Source organism: Sinohyriopsis cumingii, unplaced genomic scaffold (genome assembly GCF_028554795.1).
Source record: "Sinohyriopsis cumingii isolate HCF-2022 unplaced genomic scaffold, ASM2855479v2 utg002074l, whole genome shotgun sequence".
In the NCBI taxonomy this organism is placed as follows: domain Eukaryota; kingdom Metazoa; phylum Mollusca; class Bivalvia; order Unionida; family Unionidae; genus Sinohyriopsis; species Sinohyriopsis cumingii.
This window is the reverse complement of record NW_028316123.1, coordinates 214,298-238,754: the sequence shown is the minus strand read 5'-3', so window position 1 is coordinate 238,754 and position 24,457 is coordinate 214,298. Positions and strand designations below refer to the sequence as shown.

The 24,457-nt window shown below is 36.9% G+C and overlaps 1 protein-coding gene across 1 annotated transcript; it reads right to left on the bottom strand.

The window, feature by feature from the left end:
- Positions 1-9,899: 9,899 nt before the first annotated feature.
- On the bottom strand, positions 9,900-12,074 carry LOC149771186 (uncharacterized). The gene is made up of 2 exons (XM_089948767.1): positions 11,942-12,074; positions 9,900-11,344 (listed from the first exon to the last, which is right to left on the bottom strand). Exons 1-2 carry the CDS (start codon positions 11,966-11,968, stop codon positions 10,895-10,897), a joined length of 477 nt encoding a protein of 158 aa, XP_089804893.1. The 5' UTR covers positions 11,969-12,074; the 3' UTR covers positions 9,900-10,894.
- Positions 12,075-24,457: the final 12,383 nt, after the last annotated feature.

Genomic DNA, 24,457 nt, shown 5'->3' with positions numbered 1-24,457 from the left:
ATGGAAACTTTGTGGAAAATGTGAGGACAGAAATAACGTGGTATTCTTAACTGAAAACTTTGTTCATGACATGAATGGCCACTGATAGAGTGAAACAACCAATACAATGTACACAATTCAGTACCTTTAAAATATTATCTCATAATTAATACTGTTTTCAAAGTTAAAGGGTAAAAGCGCAAAGGCAAAACTTTTCGTAGTTTAGCTCGTGAATTCCTTCATTTTAATATACGATGCCATGTTATTCGTGTAGAATAAACTTCGAAAAGAATTAAGACATGCATGCCACAATGTTCCAGTGCTATTAAAAGTACGCTTCCGATATAGATAGTACTTCGTTCGTTTGTAATATTTAATAAAATTTTACATGTAATCATTAATTTCTTCAAATATTTTTTATATTGAAAATAGTATGGAAATAAAATGAAACTATGCCAAATTATTAGCAAGCACACAAAAACACGTTGATGAAATAACATTTAATGAAAATGAACATCAAAGCTGCCGCTTGATGCAGAGCACTATGTAAATGTAAAACTGTTGGTAGGCAATTTCTTGTGATGCTTCATGTCTGCGGCATGATGCCCCAGTGCTAGACATCACTATAAACTGCCACGCTGCAGACATCGTAGCGATATGACTGAAAAATTGTTAAAGCTACGTTGCAAATCCAAATCACGCACACGCAATTTCTTGTGACGCACGCTACATAATGGACGGGGTAAAAAGATATCGATGCAAGTTTGAACCTCATTTTATTACGTTACGCACAGTCGTCTGTGTGTATCTCTAGCTAGGCCACTGATAAATATAACAAGCAAAGTTACCAATGTAGAGTTTGTACAGGTAAAAGTATGAAATTGAAATATGTCATGTCTGGGTTTACTCTGTCGGGGTTTATTCCTTATGTTTGTGTTGTGTGTCGACTCGCGAAGAGAATACAATATAACCAGCGAGGCGTGCCATAAAACCCACTTCCGCTGCAATAAAATCCGTGACAGACTTCCACTAAATTGAGTCGATTCGCACTGGAATGGGTGAAAAATCCACCAGACTGAGCGGACTTATACTGCGCGTAGTGGGCACTTAATTCCCTGCCCCTCAGTCCACGTCCACCGGTTATAATGGACGATCCGTAAAACACGATGCGTGTACTGTAAATGTGCGCTTAAGGTGATATATTTCGTCTTTGTAATATTGTTGCATTATTAGCCGGTGGCTTATATTGACAAATAAATATCTTGAATCTGAAAATCTGTGAAATAATAATAAATTGAAACACAGTGAGCCTAGGAAAGAGCAACGAATATGAAACATGCCTGGCCAGATCTACTAATGTACACCATGCAGTAAGAAATAAGAGCGACATGGCCTTTGTCTCTTAGGTCTAAACCTACACCTTCTGTTTAATGTTGTGTTATTTACTGAGTGCAACTATAAGCATTTCGATAGACTGGATGCTGTTTCACAGTTTGATTAAATAAAGTTATATTGGGTTGTTCAGCCGTAGACCTCGTGTGACGTCACGAATCACTACCTTGTACATAAAAATAGAATGTAGCCCAGCTTCGGACAAACGCTACAATATGGCGGCTCAGTACCATTACGTATCACTGAAAGAAGATGTTCCTGGTGGAAAATTACCATATGCAGTGGTGCAGCTGAAACGATGGTTACAGTGGAGAGATCTGAGCACTAGTGGAAATCTAAGCGATTTGATCAAAAGGTATGTAAAATTCAGTTTGTATATACTGCATGCATTCGATGCTTCCAATATTGGCAATAGAACGGTTAAGTAGAACGTGCGTCGTGCCAATATAATGTTATCCCCAAACCACAAAAAAGAAATAAGTAAATAGACCACCAAAGTATCATTACAATTTCGCTCGAAGTGTAAGAGGTGAATTGATTAGCCAAATAAAATGTCCCTTGTCTTGAAAATAACAGCAGCGATGCATGATATTGCCCCCCCCCCCTTCCAATTCATTAGCTCGCAGACGCAAACTATTATTACCTTTTAATCGGCCGTGAGAACAAAGATATGTGACCTAATAGTCTTTTTATCACTCCAAGCCCTTATGTGCCTGTTTCATTTCTGTATCAAAGGGCAATTCAATGATGAATTAGTTTGTTCTGAAATATGGGGTATTTGTTTCTGTCGGTTAGGTTAATAGGGGTTTTCCGACATGTGGCGTGACAATTAAATTAAATGGTTAGTTTTTTGTACTCTATTAGTATTATTATTATTGGGGCCCCGAGTGGCCGAGTGGTCTAAAGCGATCTCCTTTACGGATCACTGCCATCTCACCTCTCTCTGCGTGGGTTCGAGTCTAGGATTCGGCCAATGTGGGTATGTGAGAAAGCTTGCCAGTAGCTTCTCTGTGCTCGGTGGTTCTTCCCGGGGTTTTCCCGGGTTCTTCCTCCGCCATTAATACTGGCCGCCATGCATAACCTATCGTGTGCTGAAAAATGGCGTTAAACCCCACAACAACAACAACAATTATTATTGTTATTGGTGTTATTATGGTAATGTATATTTGATTTCATACTATCTTATATAATGTATATTTATTTTAATTTAATTGTTTGTCAGTTTTAACATTTTATTTTTTTTCTACATGATATTGTAATGTAAATGTATTCACTCGAGATGATGCTTTTTTCAGAAAATAATTTGACCTTGACTGTTAGTTTATAAACACCAGGTGTTGATCAAAATCCTGACCTTTTTCAAAATTTGTAGCAAGCACGTAAACAAGTTCTAACTTTATTTTAAAATGATTGGTTGTTGTCGAGGTCATGATGGAACTTCGTGTTTAAGATGTAAGCTCTTTTTATTTTTTTATTTCTTGGAGTAAAATGATCGGTTTTCGGCAGGGTCACATCGGGTGTACGTGACCTTTAACAAGTATCTAGTTTCTATAACCTACGAAAAGATGATCACGTGACCCCTTGTTTACGTTTAGAAGACATATAACCTATGTTTTAGAGAATTATGCGCAGTAGAAGCTGGGCTGTTAAACTGGAAGTTGTATGTTGTGCTGTTTGGGGTTAGTTATTTCAAATTACTTGGATTCAAAAGGATTAATTTTGTTTTTCTTCTTCTGGGAAATACATGTGCTCGTGTGAGATTCTTAATATCAAAAACCGTTCTTATAAGAAATTTAATTTGGTTTCCAAAACCGGCGTGATAATTCTTGTTTGTTACAAGGAACTGTAGACTTCAACACTACAGATTGCAGAATACGTCATCGTCTTCCATCTTGGATTCTTCGTCGGGATTCGAACTTGAAATCAGTAGAACTTTTTGTTATTAGGACTTAAAATTTATTCTTGGATAATTTTGGATTTGATTCTATAAAACCGTAAGTTCATATTTTTTCATTTTTACAGAATTTTTCCAGGGAAATAAATTATTGTATTTTTTAAAAGCTTGTTGTTTTCACTCTTTCTTGTGTTACTGTTTATTCGAGCCTAAACACCTGACATAAGATTGTTATTATTGTTATTATTATTATTATTATTATTATTGTTATTATTATTATTATTATTATTATTATTATTATTATTATTATTAATCTATCTTTGCAGGGTCAGACAATGCATAGAAGCAGGAAACAGTCAGTCCGTTTATATATCCGTCGATGGTGGTAAATGGTATGATCTCAAACTGAAGAAACTTCAAGAATCTGTGTCACATTACCGAGACAGACCTAAAGCTTCTATTTCCCCTATCAGAGAATGGAATATTTTTCGTTCAGTTGATCTTTCTAAGCATTTTAATGTAGGACATGTGCATCATCACAGTATAGAATCAGTGCAGTTTAGGGGACAAACCCAAGTTACTGAAGAGAATGAGAACGATGTTGATGTGCAAGACTTACGTACAGCTAAACCTTTAAATAGAGGAAGAAACTTTTTAAAAGTGGCCATGTACAGTCAGTGAAAGACTGCGAGAAGAAAGGTACATATTATTTAAAAGCAAAAGGCATGACTTCTTATGTAACGAGTACTATCCGTGATTCAATAGTACACATTTCTAAAGACCGTGGATGTGTTAAAGATGCATCCTGTACATGCATTGCATCTTCAATGGGTAGGTGTAGCCATGTTTGTGCGCTTCCTTTTGCAATGCTGTACTATATTGAAAAGAATGGAACTGATGCTGAATCATGCACATCATAATACTGTGAATGGAACAAGGGACAAAAAAGATACAAGGACCCAAAGTGTGTGTCAGATGTGAATTATGTGAATATAAAAAACTAAAAGTCAGTGATGACATACGGTATGATCCAACACCAGCATACAGACAGCAAACTCCTCTGAAAGCTGTCACAGATCTGTTAAATGCTATTGAAAGCAATCTTAGTCATCACCAGAAAATTTGTGGCAGTCCATCCTTTACAGGCAGTATGCAGATTATGAACTAGATGCGGAATCAAAAGCACTTCTGTGTATAAAAAGGAGTTCTCATTTTGTCACCTAGCAGCCATTAGTCACAGGAAATTGTAAAGGAGCGGGGAAGTGCCGAATTATATTTGGAGAGGTGCGTCAGGGTCACAGCCTCATTGAGTAAGACTGTGTCAACAGCAAGCAACCCACTGTCTGTTCGTTCCATTTTAAATAAAAGTCTGGGGGAGGGGAAGGCTTTAAAGTTTCGTGCAATGTTATAAGGAATAGAGAATGAAAACTAAAATGCATTCACAGATTATTTAAGTAAATCTATATTTGAAACGGAAAGATTTTCTGCAGTGAAAAAAGGATTATGGTTCAATTCAAAGTACCCATAAATTGCTTGTAGTCCTGATGGATTAGTTTTAGATCCTCAAGAAGAAAATAAGTACGGACTGCATGAAATGAAATGTCCACAGATTCTTCAGCGAAACGATATTAGGAAGTTTGATGAACAATTAACCAAGAAGCAACAAAGTGGCTTCTGTCTGCGAAGATCCAATGGGCATGTTGAGTTAAGAAAAAATCACGCATATTGCTTTCAAATTCAAACACAACTTGTTATAATGTGACTTAAACGGTGTGACTTTGTGGTATGGTCCCATATACATTTTGAAATAATAAGAGTACAATTTGACCCTGATTTTTGGGGATCACTTTCACAAATAGTTATGTCCAGAATTCTTTGAAATGAGGATTCCATGAAGGCTCATGCCAAAGAGTTTGTGATAAAATATCAGAACTGCAGATAATTCATTTCATTAGGAAGAATCGTGACAGCAAGAGAAAGATAATGAATCAATCAATTTAATATTGTACAAGACGACTATTACAAATTTAAAAAAGTACGTATTTGTGGGAAAATGTTTAATGCGGTACAAGATAATATTTACATTGACATGTAGTGTGTGCCTGTAACAGGCTGAAATGCGATAAGAATATATTTTTGTTTTCAATCAAAGTATCATTATTGTGTGTTTTCATAAAAGCTGCATGTTCCAAAATGTTGTATGCTCTTTATAATTGACAAGTGTATTTTAGAACATGACAATGTATTTTCTATTGTTATTTATATGCCAATAAAATTAAATTGTACAAAAATCAACTTCAACAATATTTTTTATTTCTCATTCACGGCTGCCTGTAAATTATTGGAAGGTCATTGGCAGATACTCGTTTAACAAGAGGTTCCTGGAAATTTACAAGACAACAAACGATATAAACGATTTGACTTATTATTGGTTCCCGACTCAGTGGCGCGGTCTTGTGTAATAATTGAAAGCTTTTCACCCTTTTAATTGTTCGTTCCACATGAATTCGATGTTCAGCCACACCTTTGGTTAGTGCCTTCTCTTGTGTAGTGAAAACCTTCCTGTCCTTTAGAAAGGGATGAATGATAAGTTCAACTTGAATTTCAGTGAAAAAAAATGTTCTTGATATTAAAGCCCCTATCTGCCATTACAACATCTCCATGGTTCAGATATTTAAAGAATCCAGATTTAAAGGAGACCAGAAACAAAAAGTTTCCTTTTATGTATGTAATCCTCTAAAAATTTTAATTGGACTGTGAATTTTATAACTTAAATATCGTAGGCAGGTAGTCATTATATTGCGCGGAAGATGCCACGATTCTGTAAATTTCCGAGCTTTGATGCGACGACAGATCACGTGGTCCCGTGATGCAATACTAGCCAGTCCTCAAATACAAACATATACATGGCGAGCGAGACAGACAGGAGGAGACCAGAGTTGGGTTGCTAATTCAAAAGTTGAATATGCTTCCGAGTAATGCTCATAACCAGTCTGTTGAATTGTGTGTTAATAATGTGTTTAAGACCTGACAGCAGAAAAGTACAACAGTAAGAATGTACTCATATTTCATATTTTGGAATTTTACAAAAAGCAATGTAATTTTTAAATAAATACTAATACATCGTGTGCTGTGCAAAAATGTGATAAGGATTAAGTGATGGCGCCCAATGTAAACATTAAAAATTTACCACAATGCAATAAATTCATTTAAGAAGGATGAGGTTCAATCGTATTATATGTAAATGACGTATTCATTACCTACCCCCAACACACACACACACACACACACACACACACCACCACCACCACCACCACCACCACCGAAGGTATGATATCTTGAAAATATACATCCAACACTGAAACGCTGAGAGATAATACTGAATTCTGGGCGAAGAGACTAGAACGGGGACAGACTTGTGTGTGAAATAATATCCATTACCTTGGAGGTGTAAAAGGCATTGAGAACGGTTTTCATCCGTCGAAACTTAAGCATTAGTTTCTCACACACAAAAAATCACACAAATAAATCTGCAAAGCAGAATACATAAGTATTTAATTTAAACATTAAGAAGCTTCCTTCTTATGATGCAATCACAGGGTAATTTACATGCAGGCTACATATAGCGTATTGACAAATCTGATAGTATATACATGTCTGGTATATTATAGTTTATGTACTGTACTGGTCAGTGCTGAAATAATTTTTTTAGGCCCAGCCCCAGGGCTGGTGACTTAATTAAACTCACTAGCCCTGACTGAAATTCCACAAGGTCGGACAGTTCATACCTGTCAACTCTCAAGCCGGGAGAAAACCCCCAATTATTGGGGTATTTCCACACCTACCTCCCGATCTCGTACTATCTCCCGAGTTTTCGCAGAGAACTCCCTATTATTACATTATGTCTGCCAATTTTCATTTCTCAGAAGAAGAAAAAAAAAACATACATAAATCGATAAAACGTATATAATCCAAAGATGCCGTATTCTATTTTATCACTTGTGAATATTGTAGTGACGAAATAATATCACACGAGAGTTTTTCTTCAGTAAAAAGAATGTTAAGATTAAACATTATTCACGTAAATTTCAGATTTTTTAAAACACTACAACAAAATTGTAGTAATAAAAACATTTGAAAAAAATAAAATTGTCACCAATGCGCTTAAACATTAACCCCTAGCGACGACTTAACGGGGCAGGAGGTAGTAGCCTACTGCCGAGCACTATAGCGTTATGATCATGCATGATACACTAAAGTGGGTGGTATTCTAAAAGGTAGACAGATGTAGCTCTGCAATGATACCAAATAATCTGGAATATCTAGTTGCACTACAAAATACAGATAAAAAACTCATTTTTTGGACCCGACTTTTTTCTACCCAAAATTCGCCCGTGGTCGGAATCTGATTTTGTGTCCGGATTTTAGACTTTTTGGTCTCAGATCTAAGGCAAACCGGTATGACAGATGAGCCTTTGCAAAAAGTAGGATAAGATGGGCATTTGGAATAAAGAGTGGTCTCCGTACAAAAATAATGGAAAAAAAACCCTCCAACTTTTACCCTTCTGCTCATGCGCGAGTCAAATAGCCAATGAAAAACGACATTTCTAACACAACTAGGCAGTATGTTATTGAAAGATGACCGGGGATTTGGTGTTTTCGAGTCTATTCAGAAATAACTTTCAAAATGTGTTTCCTACTTGATTTTGAGGCGAAAATGACAAAAACCTCAAGGGGTTACTGTGTTAAATCCCATGAATGATCACTGTGAATGTTGCTTACTTTTTTCTGCAAACAAAATCAATCTCCATTTCCACCAAAGAAACTCGGCCAGTTAACGCCTGCCATTCCTCTACCGTATATGTAAAATTTAATTACCATGATTAAATTAAAAGAAGGAATAAAAGAAAATATGCCACGCAGTATATGTGCCCCCAAAGAACTAATTCAGAATAAATATTTTATTCAGTAAACAGTGTTACACGCCTTAAGACTTAAACCTAAGGAAATAAGGTGGGAAAAACAGATTTTAACTGCTAAAATGAAGTCTTAGGCATTGTAAGTTATAATAAAATAGGGCATTTGCCAATCAATGCTGATGTTTACATATACATATTGTAGAACATGGTTTCTTTGAAGTATGTCCAAAGGGCAGTCCTTTTCACAAGATAAATAAATTGATAAGGATTAAATGTTAATTAGTCACACTGGCCTTATGCTTGTGTACTCAAGTCTAACCGTTAGCTATTATGCAGTTTAGCCACAGCTGACCAGAATAAAATACAAGGGTCTTGTCCTGGGGGATAATAAGGCGTATCACAGGGAGAAAATGGCGCGAACCATGGGCGCTCGCACATTGGGGCAATGGGTGGGGCCAATAGTAGCCTCCCCCAAATTTCTATTGTCAGCCAGTTAAATTGAAACTTTGTTTTTATAACTGACCTCTTTTCTTTTAGTCGCTGCTATTTAAACATCTCAAGGGATAGTTTTATATCAGTTCCAATCATTACAGATTACTGTTTATACATACTACGTATAACAGGCAGAGACTGATTTTTTTTTTACTTTTTAATTTTTGTTTAAGATTACTGAAAGCTGTGTTTTCTCGAAACGTGACCGTGCCAGGGGTTTAGAATCTTATTTTTTTAGCAAATCTTCCATTTGATTAAAATCAGATCTCAATTTCACATAGGACAGAGGTGATTTGATTTCGATTGTGCCGTGTTAAGGTATGTATGTCAACATCTTGAAAATACATTTACTCATTCCATCAGTGCGATCAAAGTTTCCTCAGGCAAACACTTCTTTCCGACAAACCCGACGGGCACCTAAATTTGAATACAGGATGGGTCCGAACTAAAATTAGAGGGGCCCTGGGTGTCGGGCTATCACATTTTTAGCACTGCTGGTGTAGATAAAAGATCTGTGAATTGATTGTTGCATTTTGTGGTCACTTACTTGGGTTTCTGCCTATCTTCGTAACTCACACGTTTAACACTTTTCCCAGGATTTAAAATATCCAACAGCATGTCTGGAACAGCGACAACTTTTAGTCTAGGCCTAGCATTTGCGTATCCTAGAGCTGTCATTTCTTTCAGGATCGTTCTCGTAACATTCCTTTAGAAATGTAATGATCACAGGGTGCTGTATGGTGTCGCTTTGAAATCGACTCACTTGTAATAATGTATCCATACTTTCTTTATGCCTTTATCTTTGGAAAAGAAAAAGAAAAATGTTTTCCACAGGCTTTTCTTAATGTGCTATTACACCCGTAAGCAACCCAAAACGGCATTGTCTTTTACTCTGGCAACTCTCAGTTGGGATGCTGGAGTCGCTACTATGACATCACACCCCGAAAGTAATTGAATAAGCGCGGAAATTTTAAAAAGAATAAGAATAAGAATTCTTTATTTCCGACTACAAAGTCCATACCTCTAAATTAAAATGTAATTATAAAGTAAAAACATTGTAAACATAAAAGAACATATATATATATATATATATATATATATATATATATATATATATATATATATATATATATATATATATCATACCTACAAGTATACAGATACATTTAAAACAAATAATTGTGCCATGCAGTGTTAAGAAGGAAATTAAATGGCACATTTAAAGAGTAATTTGTTCCATCTACTAATAATGTGAGAATTTAAATGAATGTTATAGTTCCAAAGAGATTTCAATATACAGTTCTTACTATTAAATATTCTTGTCGTCATTGAGAAAACATACTTTCTCACTACTTCATCAAAACTGAATACATTATGATTTACAAACATGCTGGAGGCACTGTTCCACCTAGGGAGACCTATTAGAAAAAGAAGACTATTATTATAACCAATAACTAGTTTTCTTTTCATACATTCACTAAAGTTTGTCCACAGAGAAGCACAATACATAGTGCAGCAATAAGATTTGAATAATTTTGCATACGAGGTCACGGATATTCAGCTCCAAGAAGATATGCCAATATTTATATATTGGCATTACGGTCGCAGATGATACTTCAGAATCAGGTTTCCTTCTATAGTGCTTTAATTATTATTCTGTATTTCCATTGGTTTCTGGTCTCCTTAAAGTACAATTTCCTTGTCAGAAATGGATATTTCTAAAATATAATTGCTTACATACATTATAGCACCATTGGGGCCAACATCTACGATTAATTTGTAAGGTGGATGGGCTTTATATCTGGAATAGAGGTTTCCTTGTCTTTGAAAATTGCTTGATCGCTAAACAAAAAATTCTGTGCAATCTTTTGTTCTTATATTTCTTTAAAGGATCTTGTCATTTTTTCCTTCAGACGGCATCTCTCTGCAAACATGAAATCGTTTAAGGGTAAAAACTGGGTGTACAAAAACTGGACCCATGTTGTTATAATATTTGACACAGTAGCCTTGCTAACACCAAATCTATAGGCTAGGTCCTGATTAACAAGCCCAAGTTTAAGACGCATCAGTGTCATTAGTAAGGCATTTTTGGGTGACAAGCAACAATTTACACCCGAAATGACTTTCGATTTGCTGCCTTTACTGTACCAATATTTCAAATGTTCGACTGCAAGGCTTATAAAGCACCACAATGCCAGGAACTTGACCCATGACAAGCCTATACAAAATTTATATTTCTGATCATCATCTTCAACTTCTGATATGTCCAAGTAGGTATTTCTATTTCTCTATTTGAGGCACTTTGTAGCAAATGAAGCTCCGATTTCAGCAGCTTGTTCTCGTTTTGCAACAACTTGTTCTCTATTCGTAGACTAACAACATGCGTGTCCTTGAATAGCATTGTCTGGCATCCAACATCTTGTGTGCATGGCATTTCACTCACAACAACACTGTCACATGTGCTGTCGTTATCATGAGAGCTCGCCATAAGTGGGATTGTATCCAGTTGTCTTGGAGAGTCCACATCTGTAAGAGGCATCCATGGGCTACAAGCCAAATCAAGAAGTGCTTGTGCTACATCATGTGTGTCCAATTTCAGCTGCTTCTTAGTCGAACTATTTATGTCTTTCTCTTTGGGTGGTTTTCTCATGTTGCAGAGACGTCGAATCTGTAAAGAAAAACAAATCAGTAAAAGAAGGAATGGGATCAGAAATGGGAGAGGGTGATGGTGCATGCTGAGAGTGCATTTGTATACTAAACCTCAAGTACACACACACACACACACACACACACACACACACAAACACACACACACATCAATGTGGGATCCAATAATACATGTGATACTCCAACTGCACAAGGTCATTACATCTTCATGATAACTACAAAGTTTTGTGAATTCCATGAAGCAATTAAGGTGGATTAAAAAAAAATTGATGATAAGAAAAATGAATGGACAAATGGAAACTTAGTCGGGTATCACAATTTTCTTATATTAACTGGGTCTATTCGGAATGTAATTATGTACATGTCAAAAGGTTCCAATTAAACAAAGTTAAACAAATGATGTAAGTAGTATACACACTAGAATGCACGCAACCACATTGCAGAATAATTTTATCACAAGACAAACGTCTTAATAATACATTCATATTCACATGCAGTTTCAATATGACAAGGTTGTTCATTACACGTTTCTAAGGAAACTGTATATGATGTAGCTTTGGTATGTGTTACCGACATGTATACATACATAAACACTTACCTGTATAGGCGTTAAAGTCGCAGGCATAGAGTCGGGATGCTGCTCGCTGGGTCCATTCCCACCAACGAAGTGAAGAGTACAAGTCAACGTTTTCTCTTCCACAAGCTCTAACTCATCGACGACACCTGTCAAGATCTTTATTTGTGTTTGGGAATGGAATGAAAGTAACTTTCTTCATGTAATCTTTATTGACATATCTAGAGTCACTACGGCAAATACCATAACAACGGTGTTTTTCAACTATTATTTAAAGTAAAAACGCAAGCTCTCGCTTTGAATACGATGAAAACAACAGTAAGGTTTACTGAGGGCTGATTCTATGTTTCAGCGGACGGCGCTATGCCTAGCGGGTAAATGACATCATACGATATTTATAGCTGGCTGAACAACCGTATAGGCCACATGCCTATAATACTTATTTCAGGTACATAGCACACAGGCCCAGAGGTCTTATTTTAGGCGTATTGGCCACAGGCCCAGAAGTTTTATTTCACACATATAGGTCACGGGCACAGAGTACATAGTTCAGGCATATAAGCCACAGGGCTAGAGTACTTATTATTGGTATATAACTGCAGGCCCAGTGTACTTATTATTACATTATTATTACATTTTGTTTTTGCGAGATCCAGTCTTAAATAGATAAGTATTCTTTGATGAGAATTACAAGTAAATCGTCAATTACACGATCATACAATATTTGAACAGTAGTCTCGTTTAAAATTGACGATGCATAAATTTAAACAACTTTGTTATAATGTTAACATTTTAACATATAAATTTGTCATACACATCTGTCAGTCAGTTGATACAGGTTTTCTTCTGTTTAAACTCACAGTCAACTCCGTAATAAAAATGTAATAGTAATTCTACCCGACATAATTGTTAGTTTGTGGTTTAAAGTTCTTCCTGGAACTCAAGTATGTGACACTGAACATCGATATTTATTTAATCGCTTATACCCATGACAATGAACAGAGATATTTGATTAATCGATTATGTACCTATGACATTGATCAAGGATACTTGATTAATCGATTATGTACCCATGACATTGATCAGGGATACTTGATTAATCGATTATGTACCCATGACATTGATCAGGGATACTTGATTAATTGAGTATGTACCTATGACATTGAACATGGATATTTATTTAACCGATTATATTTCCATGACATTTAATAGGGGTACCCATTTATTTAATCAGTTAAAAACCCGAGATATTAAATAGGAATATTTATTTAATCAAATATATTTATTTATGTTTATCATTTTTATCATGATGCCCTCTGATACGGAATCTTAACAGTGTTTGATTTTTGAACAAAATTGCTTAATTTTTCTTCATTTTTTTACCATCTAAAATTAAAAACGTACCAGTCAGCCAAATTCTCTGATGCTGACAAATATAGTTTTACTTTATCAGAAAAATCTTTTACCAATATCAAACTTAGTGCTTTAAAAAATTCCACTAAAATAAATTAACCATTGTTCAGATTGATATCAGAGTTAGCCCATATAATTTTCACCTGCACTTTGTAATTTAATATTTTTGTTTTCTTTTTCATAAACGATTTTCTTTTAAAATGCTGATTCGACTGGTTAGTATATTCTAAATCAACATTAACATCATTTATCATATACTGATATAGAAGGTGCTTATTTATCATAGACTGATATAAAAGGTGCTTATTTATCATAGACTGATATAGAATGTGCTTATTTATCATAGACTGATATAGAAGGTGCTTATTTATCATAGACTGATATAGAAGGTGCTAATTTATCATAGACTGATATAGAAGGTGCTTATTTATCATAGACTTATATAGAATGTGCTTATTTATCATAGACTTATATAGAATGTGCTTATTTATCATAGACTTATATAGAATGTGCTTATTTATCATAGACTTATATAGAAGGTGCTTATTTATCATAGACTGATATAGAAGGTGCTTATTTATCATACACTTATATAGAAGGTGCTTACTTATCATAAACTTATATAGAAGGTGCTTACTTATCATAAACTTATATAGAAGGTGCTTATTTATCATAGACTTATATAGAAGGTGCTTTTTTATCATAGACTTATATAGAAGGTGCTTACTTATCATAAACTTATATAGAAGGTGCTTATTTATCATAGACTTATATAGAAGGTACATATTCTGGATCCCATGAAAATGATTTGTGTTAAACATGCGTGCACGACCCTGCGTGTTTAAAAACTACTCTGATATTTTTCGCATCTTCATTGATATTATCATTCTACAACTCTTCATTAAATTTTTGAAACAACACACTGTCATGTGAAAGCCTATAAGTAAAATTAACCTGACGTCATTCATTTCACTTATATCAAACCTAATTTCTTGTGCATGCACGGTACATGTCATTTTGTATGTGGGAATTATTTGAGACTTCAAAAATCCAATAAATGGGAAAAAGTGAAGGAAAATCATTTTGTAATACCTAGAAATTTAATATCATAATCAGAACACTTTTCCGTTGCTGTAAGACAAAAGTAAGTTTTCAATGACATCTAACAAACCTCTGCCATTTTAAATATGCATATTCGAATTGACACAAAGTGTCACTAAATTCGTTTCTTTTTATTTTTAAACTTATTAAGTTTCTTTACTTTCGAGATCCTCACTTTACAAAATATATGTTGCATTCTTGGATGGTAGGCATATAAAGTTTTCATTAGTTTTAAAATCTTGATCTTCGACTATTCGTGAATTTCGATCACTGACTTTAATTACCTGTAAGTCTGGCTTATATCTATGTAAGATCTCATCAATGCAATGTTCAAGTATAACTATTACAGTTGTTGCATTAATTTCAATTTTATCATCACTCCTCTGCCAGTACGTAAGTAAAGCAAAGGAATAATCAATTAAGGTTAATACATTCATATTTCTGCCAGATATACTGGTTATATTTGCTATAGTTTGAAAACATTTGAAACGTGAAAACGAGTATAAATGTTGACACAATCAATTACATCACTTGATTGCGTTTTGCAACGACTAGCATACTATAACTTGATAATTCTGATCTAAGTTTACTGTTCTATAAGAAGTGGCGGGAGGGACGAGTGGTCTAAAGAGGTCGCCTTTACCGATGACTGCCCTCTCACCTCTGTCCGGATGAGTTCAAGTCTCGGGATCGGCTAATGTGGGTATATGTGAACGCTTGCCAGCAGCTTCCCGTGGGTCAGTGGTTCTTCAAAGGGTTTTCCTGTGATATTCCGTCACCAGTTTTAAAGGCCGCCATCTGTATCGTGCGTGTAGAAATGATGTTAAGCGTTTAACAATAAAAACAAATATTAGAAACACCTTCAGTATTCCCAGAATATGTCATAAATAAACGGGTTCTGATTGTTATGTTGTTGATGTTTTGGTTATGATCTAACCACTATTTCTAACCGCTATTTAGCCCGAGTCGGTGTTTTGCCTTTCCACACAGCTGCATGAGCAACCTTAAAGAATTCATTTGAAACGAAAAGTTTTTTTTTCTCTTTGTTGTCCAGGCAACCACCATAGTCACCCCCAGTGTAAAATAGCTATGTTTGATCTTTTGACAGACGTGCACAATGTAAGGGTTCTGGTGGATTCTATGTGATCTTCTTTCTCAGTGTTAAACAGATGCTTTCAGAAACGGTGGAATGCACAACGTGCAGTATTCCACAGACATATAAAAGTTTACTATTTTTTAGATTTGTTTCAATAGCATCTGTTCTTTGTAATACAGACGAAAGCAGGAGTGAAAACTGTCTGGTATGGAATGATTATAAACTGCATGGATTGTACGAGCATTAAAGAAAGAAGGACAGGAAACACGCCTGGCAATATGTATTGATGTACCTTATGCCAAACGCCTCCACCACCCCCACAAAAAACATACCAAGAGTAATAAGGCATTCTAGTAATAGTGAACTTCCCTGTACTCTTTCACCTACAAAATGTTGTTTTCTTTAGTGTAATGCATTTACCACAACTATAAGCGTTTTAGTGATTTGAATGACTAGTAGATACCGTCATACTCGTTGATAGGTCGAGTCCATCTGCAAACTGCACAGACCCAAATCTGCTGTCGAAAAATACACTGGTAGATTTGGGTCGATGCAGTTTTTAGGTGTAATAAGTAGAACACAAAATAGATCCTGATCTGCCTTTGCATTATACGACGACAAATCAGGGTCTATATATTTTTGCACTTTGACCCTACGTGTAAGTGAATATATACTGTAAGTTAGTGCTATACAAAGGTCAAGGATATACTGACCACGTCTACATACCCGATGTAAAGATTATTCGTCTTTTGGACAAACAACATGTATAATGAATTTCACGCACTTGTTAAGATTCGGCGATGGTGTGGACACACATGGGTTCTGATGGGCTATACTTTTGAACGTTTAAAACAGACAAATTTTATCGTTTAAACAAAACAAAACGAACCGCGCATTTCAAACACTATACGTCAACCACCTTTTAGAAAAAAGATAATTGTTGATTCGCTAGTACAACGAAATTTGAATTTTGTTAGGATAGTACATTCTGGGGATAATAGATCAAAATTGAATCTTTAAAAAAATATACGTTTTGGATTTTTTCACACCTCTTTTGCTAATATCATAAACGAGGATATGGATTTTAAAAACTACATTTGGGGACAGTCCTGACATGGGTATATGTAAATTAATGTTAGAGACCGTGTTGTCAAAGAAAAGGAAGCCATCAAAAACTAATTAATTACGTTTGTTGAAATTTCACGAATTGAATTCACAATTGGTATTGGTTCAAAGCAATTTGACACTTTTTATGTATTATTATTATTATTATTATTACTTTTGTTACTGTCTTTTTGCTGTCATCAATAGTGTTCGCTAAATCGGGACAAATACATACCTGTATATATGTTACTGATAGAATACTCAAGTGTTATTCAGGTCCTTTTGACAAATGTAAATAACATTATTACCTGGATGAAAACCATATTTATTTTAATTGGAAAGTGGATCTGGTTGTAAACTCTAAATAATAATTCATTAATTGATTCACGAGCACGCTGAATGAGTGATCATTGTATTGGTCCAATTAAAATTTAAACAGGCGTTTACAAATATGTTAGCGTTCGATAAAAGTCCCATATAGTAAATTCAGTCTACGATGTGCTCAGAATGCAAAAGTATGAATGAAAATAAACTTTGCAAAAATAAAGTTGAAAGTTTGCGGTTTCCGACAGCACAATTCCAGCATCAACTGTTGGCTTCAACAATTTAATGCAACTGATTTGAGCACGCAAACGAATCCTGATATCTACCTGAAGTTTGATTTGTAGCAGACGACGGTCGACAAAAAATATTCTGCACAAATCGTTCATGTTTGCAAGTTATTGTGAGTATTTATCTTGCAAGACAAAGCTCCAGCCCTTATATCAATGACACAGTCAACAAATAATAACATTATACCATTCTGTCCATAATGGTTTACAGATCATTATCTATGCAGACTCAGATCAAAATTATATTTCCTATATGGTCTATGCATATAGTTCTTAGTACTGAACTTTCAACTGTATTTACATTCTCATGAATCAGGTTAATCTAAACATCATCAAAGATGAACTCACGGTGACGTTCTTATCATAACCTATTCGGTATTTTTTTGAGGATGGACTCTAACAAATCACAATGGGTCAAATAATTCACTGCCGAATCAGCTTTGATAAACGTACGAAATTAAAGATATTACCATACCTAAGTTGATTTAAGACAGAAATAACAGTATTGGATATTGCAAGGAAATATAGCCAATTATGTGCCTCACAGATCAACTATACGTACCAATAAATAATAGATCATCAACTAAATGTATAAGTCTGATCTCCGAAACTTATAAACAAGGATGGACATTTGCATACGTAGGACAGTACCGTCCACTGTCAAAGTAATTAAAATATATTACCATACATAATCGAATTCATTATGGAAACAACCTTTATTTGGGATATGTTAAGTGCATACAGTCAGATATGTAAGTAGTAAAGGGGGCCACTCTACGGACAATGGGAATTAGCATTAAAAACACCCCTGGGCCACTTTACGGACAATGGAAATTTAACATGGCGAAAAATCGTGGGCCACTTTACGGACAAGGGAATTTAACATGGCAATAAATCGTGGGCCACTCTACGGACAAGGGGAATTTAACATGGGATTTTTTTTTTAAAAAAAATTTTTTTAAAAAAGGGGTAGGCAATGGAAAGGCTATCTCTTTTCGAGAAATATGGCTGGCCCTGAAAAGGGCCTTTGGGTTTTCTTCTTCTAATTTCTTCTTTTCCTCCACCAACTTCTTATTTTATCTCCAACACTCTTTCTCTTCTTTTTTTTCTCCTTCTCTTCTTTCTTCTCTTCCTCCTCTTCTTTCTTCCTCTTCTCATTTTCCTCTTCTTTTTCAATTTTTTCGTTCCATGTTCTTATTCTTATCTTTTCCTCTTCATCCTCCTTCTCCTCCTTGATCTCTTTCATGACACCACTAATCTTGTCCTTTGCTTTCCTTAAATTGTTAATTTCCATCTTTACACGATGGGGACTATAGGAATAATGGTCTTCAACCAGTCTTATTAGCATCTGTTCCATTATTCCTAAGTTGTCTAAAACGTCTTGCAAGGTTTGTAATTTGTCCATTTGGTTTGACGCCATCTTCTTTTTTATTCTTTGCAGAATGGTTTGAACGACGAATACTGTGGGTTGTTATACGAAAAGCGCGTACGTGAAGGAAAACATCCCCCTAAAACATAAAATGGATCTTACCTAGATGATGACCAAACATCGCGCGGACGTGAAGGAAAACATCCCCCTACTTTCTCATTTCATATAATATAACCCTAACTATACTCTCCACATTTGCTAAGAAACCCATAATCTACTATTCACACAAACATACCTGAGCTCTTACAAACACACAAACACATACACTTCCACTATTAATAAAGAGTTAGTGTTTATTTTCACACTACTCTACCTACATACATTGGCAAATGGATCGTTATTTCTTTTCTAGAGTATTGGGTAGCCCTGAAAAGGGCTGTTTTGTTTGGAACTTCATGGACACCTGGTTAATGGTGGCACCTTCCAGGCCTGGCGCCACATACACATCTTATCCCCCAGTTACTTTTTACCTTTTGGGGGGAGAGAGCAGAGGCAGGATATGTTGCTTCAGAATCCCAATTTTCACTCTCTGGGATTCTGAAATTTTTTCTTCTCTCCTTTTCCTCCTCCTCTTCTTTATATCTTCTTTCCTCCTCTTCTTTTTTTCTTCTTTCCTCCTCTCTTATCCTTCCCTCCTCGACAATGGCTTCAGCGGCCAGTTCATTTAATATGCGCCTGGCATATTCCAGATGCACATGAAGTTCCAACAGTTTCTCCAGTCTCGTGTTCATTTTTGGTGTTGATCAATCAACAAGGGTAGCTGGACTGCCTAACTAGTTTCAATTTATACTGAAAGCGCGGACGTGAAGGAAAACATCCCCTGAAAACATAAAATTCATCTTACCTAGATCATGACCAAAAAAACAACAACAACGCGCGGACCTAAAAGAAACACTCGCTCACTTTTTTATGCTACCCATCACTTCAATTGACTATCCACATACGCAAAGCAATCCAATCTAACCCCAAATATACACCTCAAGCAGCCCAAAAAACAAACATCATTTTAATCTACTATCCACACCAACCTACTTTATCACTTACAAACACAATCACACAAACACATACCCTCACATTTTTTAAGAAAGAGTTAGTGTTTATTTTCACACTACTCTACCTACACACATTGGCAAATCAATCGTTATTTCTTTTCTAGAGTATTGGGTAGCCCTGAAAAGGGCTGTTTTTTTGTTTTGCTATGGCATTCTTTTTTTAGTTTCTAAGAATGCGATGTCCTCTGAGGATAGACTTTCTGGCAATAGGTCTGCTTCTTCGGAAAGAGAAGAAGAATTCTTTGGTGTCGATACGACAATCGACAAAGCCTCTGTCAGCTTCAGGTTGTTGCTGCTGCTGCTGTTGTTGTTGTTGCTGCTGTTGCTGCTGTCTCTGAAGTCTGTACTTCTCTGTCCATTCTTCTTTCTCCTTGTTCATTTCTTCTCTGAAGAGCTCTTCTATCAGGTCTTCAGTGATTTTTAACATTCTCACATTCTCTATTTCTTCTGGCTTCGGTATCAGACTGTGTCTGACCCTATGCAAATTCACGTAGGCTTCGTTGAGCTTAGCTAGTTTGGAGCACATCTTCTTAGGAGGATGAGTCGACAATGGATGGCTAGACTGGGAACAACCCGGTTCTTAAAGTGAAAGCGCGGACGTGAAGGAAAACATCCCCACACGGTTTTCGAGCCGCAACGTTCATGAGAGGGATAGTAAGAAATGAAAGAGCATCAATCCAACATTCTTATAGCTAAACAAACCACAAAGGCATTTTTTTTCAAAACACAACATTTTTTTATTCAAAAATCACTTAACACTAAACAACAACATTTTTAACAACAATTCAACATTATAACATCAAACAATTTTTTTCAAATCACAAACATTTTTTTCTTCAAATACAATCTACTTTAAACAAGGCTGACAACGTTGTGAATAAAATTTTGATTTCCACTGTTGGAAATCATTAGGCCATTGATGGACACTACGTTTCCTAGCTTGAGACAAAAGATAAGCATAATGGTCACAAAACCATCGATCTACTTTCACATCGTTTCTAGCAGAAGAACGAGGATCGAAATGAGTCACTAAATGTTCTAAGGAATAGCCCAGGCTGCGATGATGCAGAAAATACACACAGTACTGTCCACACACCAAGGAATCTGTGCCTTGTAATTTCACGTTATTGAATCGGGTGGTTTGAGCATTTCTTCTCATAAAGTCGATGATATCGTCCTCCAAAGGGGGCAATCCGTACGAATCGAAATATTCCACACAGCCTTCTTGAGGAAAGTAGACGGCTACCCAGTGGGTTCCTGGGAGATGACTGTCGTCCGTGTTGATCACGTAAGCTTGATGGTCTTTAGGTTTGCGATGAGGGAGTTCATCTTTAGCACAGACGACAGGATTCCAAGAAGACGTATACGAACTGTGGTTCAAAAGGTAATAAAGTTCCCAGGTATCCATTGTTTTGTGTTTGTTTTCTTCTTCACAGGTAATAATAAGTCGTCAATTCGATCCTGACTTTTTGCTTGAAAATGTCTGACGAATAAACGGTTATTCGTTCTGTTTCCTCACTCTGATTCAGGAGAGCTTCGATACGATGGATCTCTTGAGTGGTTAATGGTGGACAAGAATGTTCACGCAAGTCTTTATACCACTGGTGCAACACGTCTTTGTTCGAGATAAGACTCCAAGCTTCGTCCAGATACTCGTCCAATTTTTCTTCTTGACTTAACATTAGGCATTTATCGTGTTGAATTTGACTGGGATGATCGTTTTGACATCCATAGCAATTTTTCTTGATCAATTCCGTCATTTTGTCGACCAAGTGTTTGGCAAAACAGCAGACTAAATGGGCTTCTTGTTCTGGCCATCTCGACTTCATCATGATCACTTCTTCTTCCACAGTTTCCTCACATTTCATCTCCAAAGTTTCTTCACTAGGTAAAGAGGGATAACAGTCTTCCATGACTTCTAGTAATCTAGAATGACTTCTCTCAAACTGTTGATTTCTATGGTATTGTCAAATTCTGCATACAGGATGACGTTCACTGTGTGATCTGGAGCTGGATGTGCAAACTGAAGTTCCACACGAATCTGGCCTGATTTTATAGGGTGGAAATGTCCCTCGTCGCTGCCTTGGTCTGGAGTGAAATCGAAAGCCCACAAAGCGTAGCCTCCTGCATAATCTTCGTACGTAATGCCGTGACTGGTGTTGGTTCCTAACTGTCCGGTAGCTTCGTACAGGGACAAGTACGACCTCAAATAATTCCCGTCACCAAATTTAGGTTCTAAAGGCCGGGTACACAAGGTCTTGCCGTCGCGACTGACTTCAATCTTGGACACTTTGTAATGTTGAAACTCAAAAGGATTTTCGTGGTAGGCTCCGTTGAAGGCTGAATTCTTCACTAAACCAACAATCAAACGTTTGGGTAACTGTCCTTGGAACAGATGATCTTGGATCATGGATTGATGTCCAGCAGGAATGGTGAACGTTTTCACTTCCACGCGTCGGATCGGATACTTGGCCGTCGTTCTGCTCAACGTCTGACTGATATCGTTACCTACTTTAGGTAACACTTCCACACGACGCACGTAGAGTCTGGCTTCTAGGATTTTGGTTTTATAAGTGGCATCATTAGCAGCCATCAAATGGAAAGCGGCACTGCTGCGATTCAGTCTCAGGCGGACATCCACCCCGTTCAGCAAATACTTTTCTTGCAACCACATGTCCAAATGCAAGCGATCCATCAGTTCTAAACTACGACTTCCAGCAATTTTCGCTCGTCGTTCTACAAATCCCTTTGAATGTGCAGCATCCGCAGCAAGTACAATAGCGTTGAACTTAGTTGCTGGGTCAGGTCTCCATACCACGCAAGCATCCAGATGAGTATTCTTGGCGTTTATTCCATACGTCAAGAGATTTTCCAGGTACGCTCGATAAGGGTAAGTATCCATGCTGCTGCTGACCAGTTTGTTATTCAAGTACAAGTCTACTTCGTTGAACAAGGAATGCATGAAATTGTTGACGGGAGCTACTGCATCAGCATTGTCTATGGCATCGTTGTTCGCTTCGGTTACTTTGACTTTCAAGTACAGGTAACTGCTATTCAGATCGATGTAATCTTCGGGTTGTCCTTTGATTTCAAACTCGATGGGAGCGGAATCGGTCAAAGAGGAGATAGGAAGAAATTCCACCCATTGGGATTCTTGCATCGTCATCATGGTGGGGGGCATGGCAAACAGATCCAGTTCCGTCTTGGAACAGGCGCAAGACTCTCGGTGCATCATTTTGTTTTGTGTTTCAATAATCGAAAACGTCTAAGTCTCGAACGGTTCTTCTTTTCTTGGCCTTTCTCGCTTGAAGTCTGGTGAAAGGGTGTTTTCTTCTTCGTCGTCTCTTTCTGCCTTGTCCTTGCTGAATGCTTGACTCGGTAGCGTGCAGGGCATTTATAGGTGTGTCTCGTCGGCCTAAAATGTCTTTGCCCGTTTGCAGCAAGACATTTTTGCCAGCCTCATGAAGGCTTCTTTAGGGTTTTGTTTGTCGATGATGACATTTTGGAGAAATTCTTTGCCTTGTGTCAGTGCCGCATCTTTCAAGGCGTGCAATCCTCGTGTCACCATCGGTTTCAAGACTGGAGCCACCGAACGAAAGGCCGATTTTAACATGTCTCCTAAACCGTGTCCTCGCTGTCGAGCAACCCCTCGGTACACTGGATACATGACTTACTTACTTACGAGTCGTGAGAGAACCGTTTTCGAAAATGGAGTTTCACCGTGACTTTTCCTTTGGTGAATGGAATATTTTGTCCCAAATCTCCTTTTATAGTAATGTTGACCGTGTCCAAATACGACTTGCTGACCGGCAAATAGCGAGGATGGACAAATTCGCGGTGGACGTGGTAAGTGTTTCCACCTTCCTCGTCAGCGATTGTGGCAGAGTCCACTTTGAAAGGAATGACACGCAGTAACGGCACGGAGGTGTGTCCCACCACGTTGTATTCCACCACATCGGAATACACAAAGATCAAATTCAGTCCTTGGTTCAGTTCTACCGGGGCCTGAAAATACTGGCCAAAAGACTCGTTGCTGTAAATGATGGTTTTTTGTTTTAGTGTTTGTTCTACTTTCTTCCTCATCTTTACGTTACCACCCAACATGTCAAACAATTCATCACAGAAATAGAAACCCAAGATTTTTTCCTCAGGAAATTTCATCAGGAAGCGACGAGCTGTTTTGTGGTATTCCAGGGTGACAGCTTTGGACTTGAAAGTCTTAAAAGCTTCCCCAAACACGCCATTAAACTTGGAGGCTATGGCGCTGACCAAATGTTGACCACTAAAATAATAGCCTGAGGGAATGAACAACTCGTAGTCCATCCAATTTGGATTGACTTTGTTTTTTGTTTTATGGGGATATTTGTTATTCTCATTCATCCACTTTTGCAATGGTTCGTCATAAACTTCCACCGTAAATTTACTTTGATTGTCAATGACATTGAAGACTTGGGTTGGGTGAATCATTTCTACTAAAGCCACTTCCCAATGGGCTTCGTGATCTAACGGGATGGCCTGAGGTAATTTGGCCGTGTAACAGCACAACGTGTTGTTGGGAAACACCTCCATGGAACTGTCACTGGGTAAGGTTAAGTAAAATTGGTTTTGGTGACTCATAATTCCAGAGTTCTGTGGCTGTCCGAGGGGATATTACTGGACGTCAGAGGCGTGTCTCCGCCCAAAATGGGGTTCTGGTTGTGGTTGTTGGAGTGGTGACTGGCACTGGCACTGGAC

Coding starts and splice junctions, on each gene's coding strand:
- LOC149771186 (XM_089948767.1), bottom strand. CDS start 11,968: ATGCCTGCGACTTTAACGCCTATACAG. Junction 11,345..11,941: donor CGACTTTAACGCCTATACAG/GTAAGTGTTTAT, acceptor TTTTCTTTACAG/ATTCGACGTCTCTGCAACAT.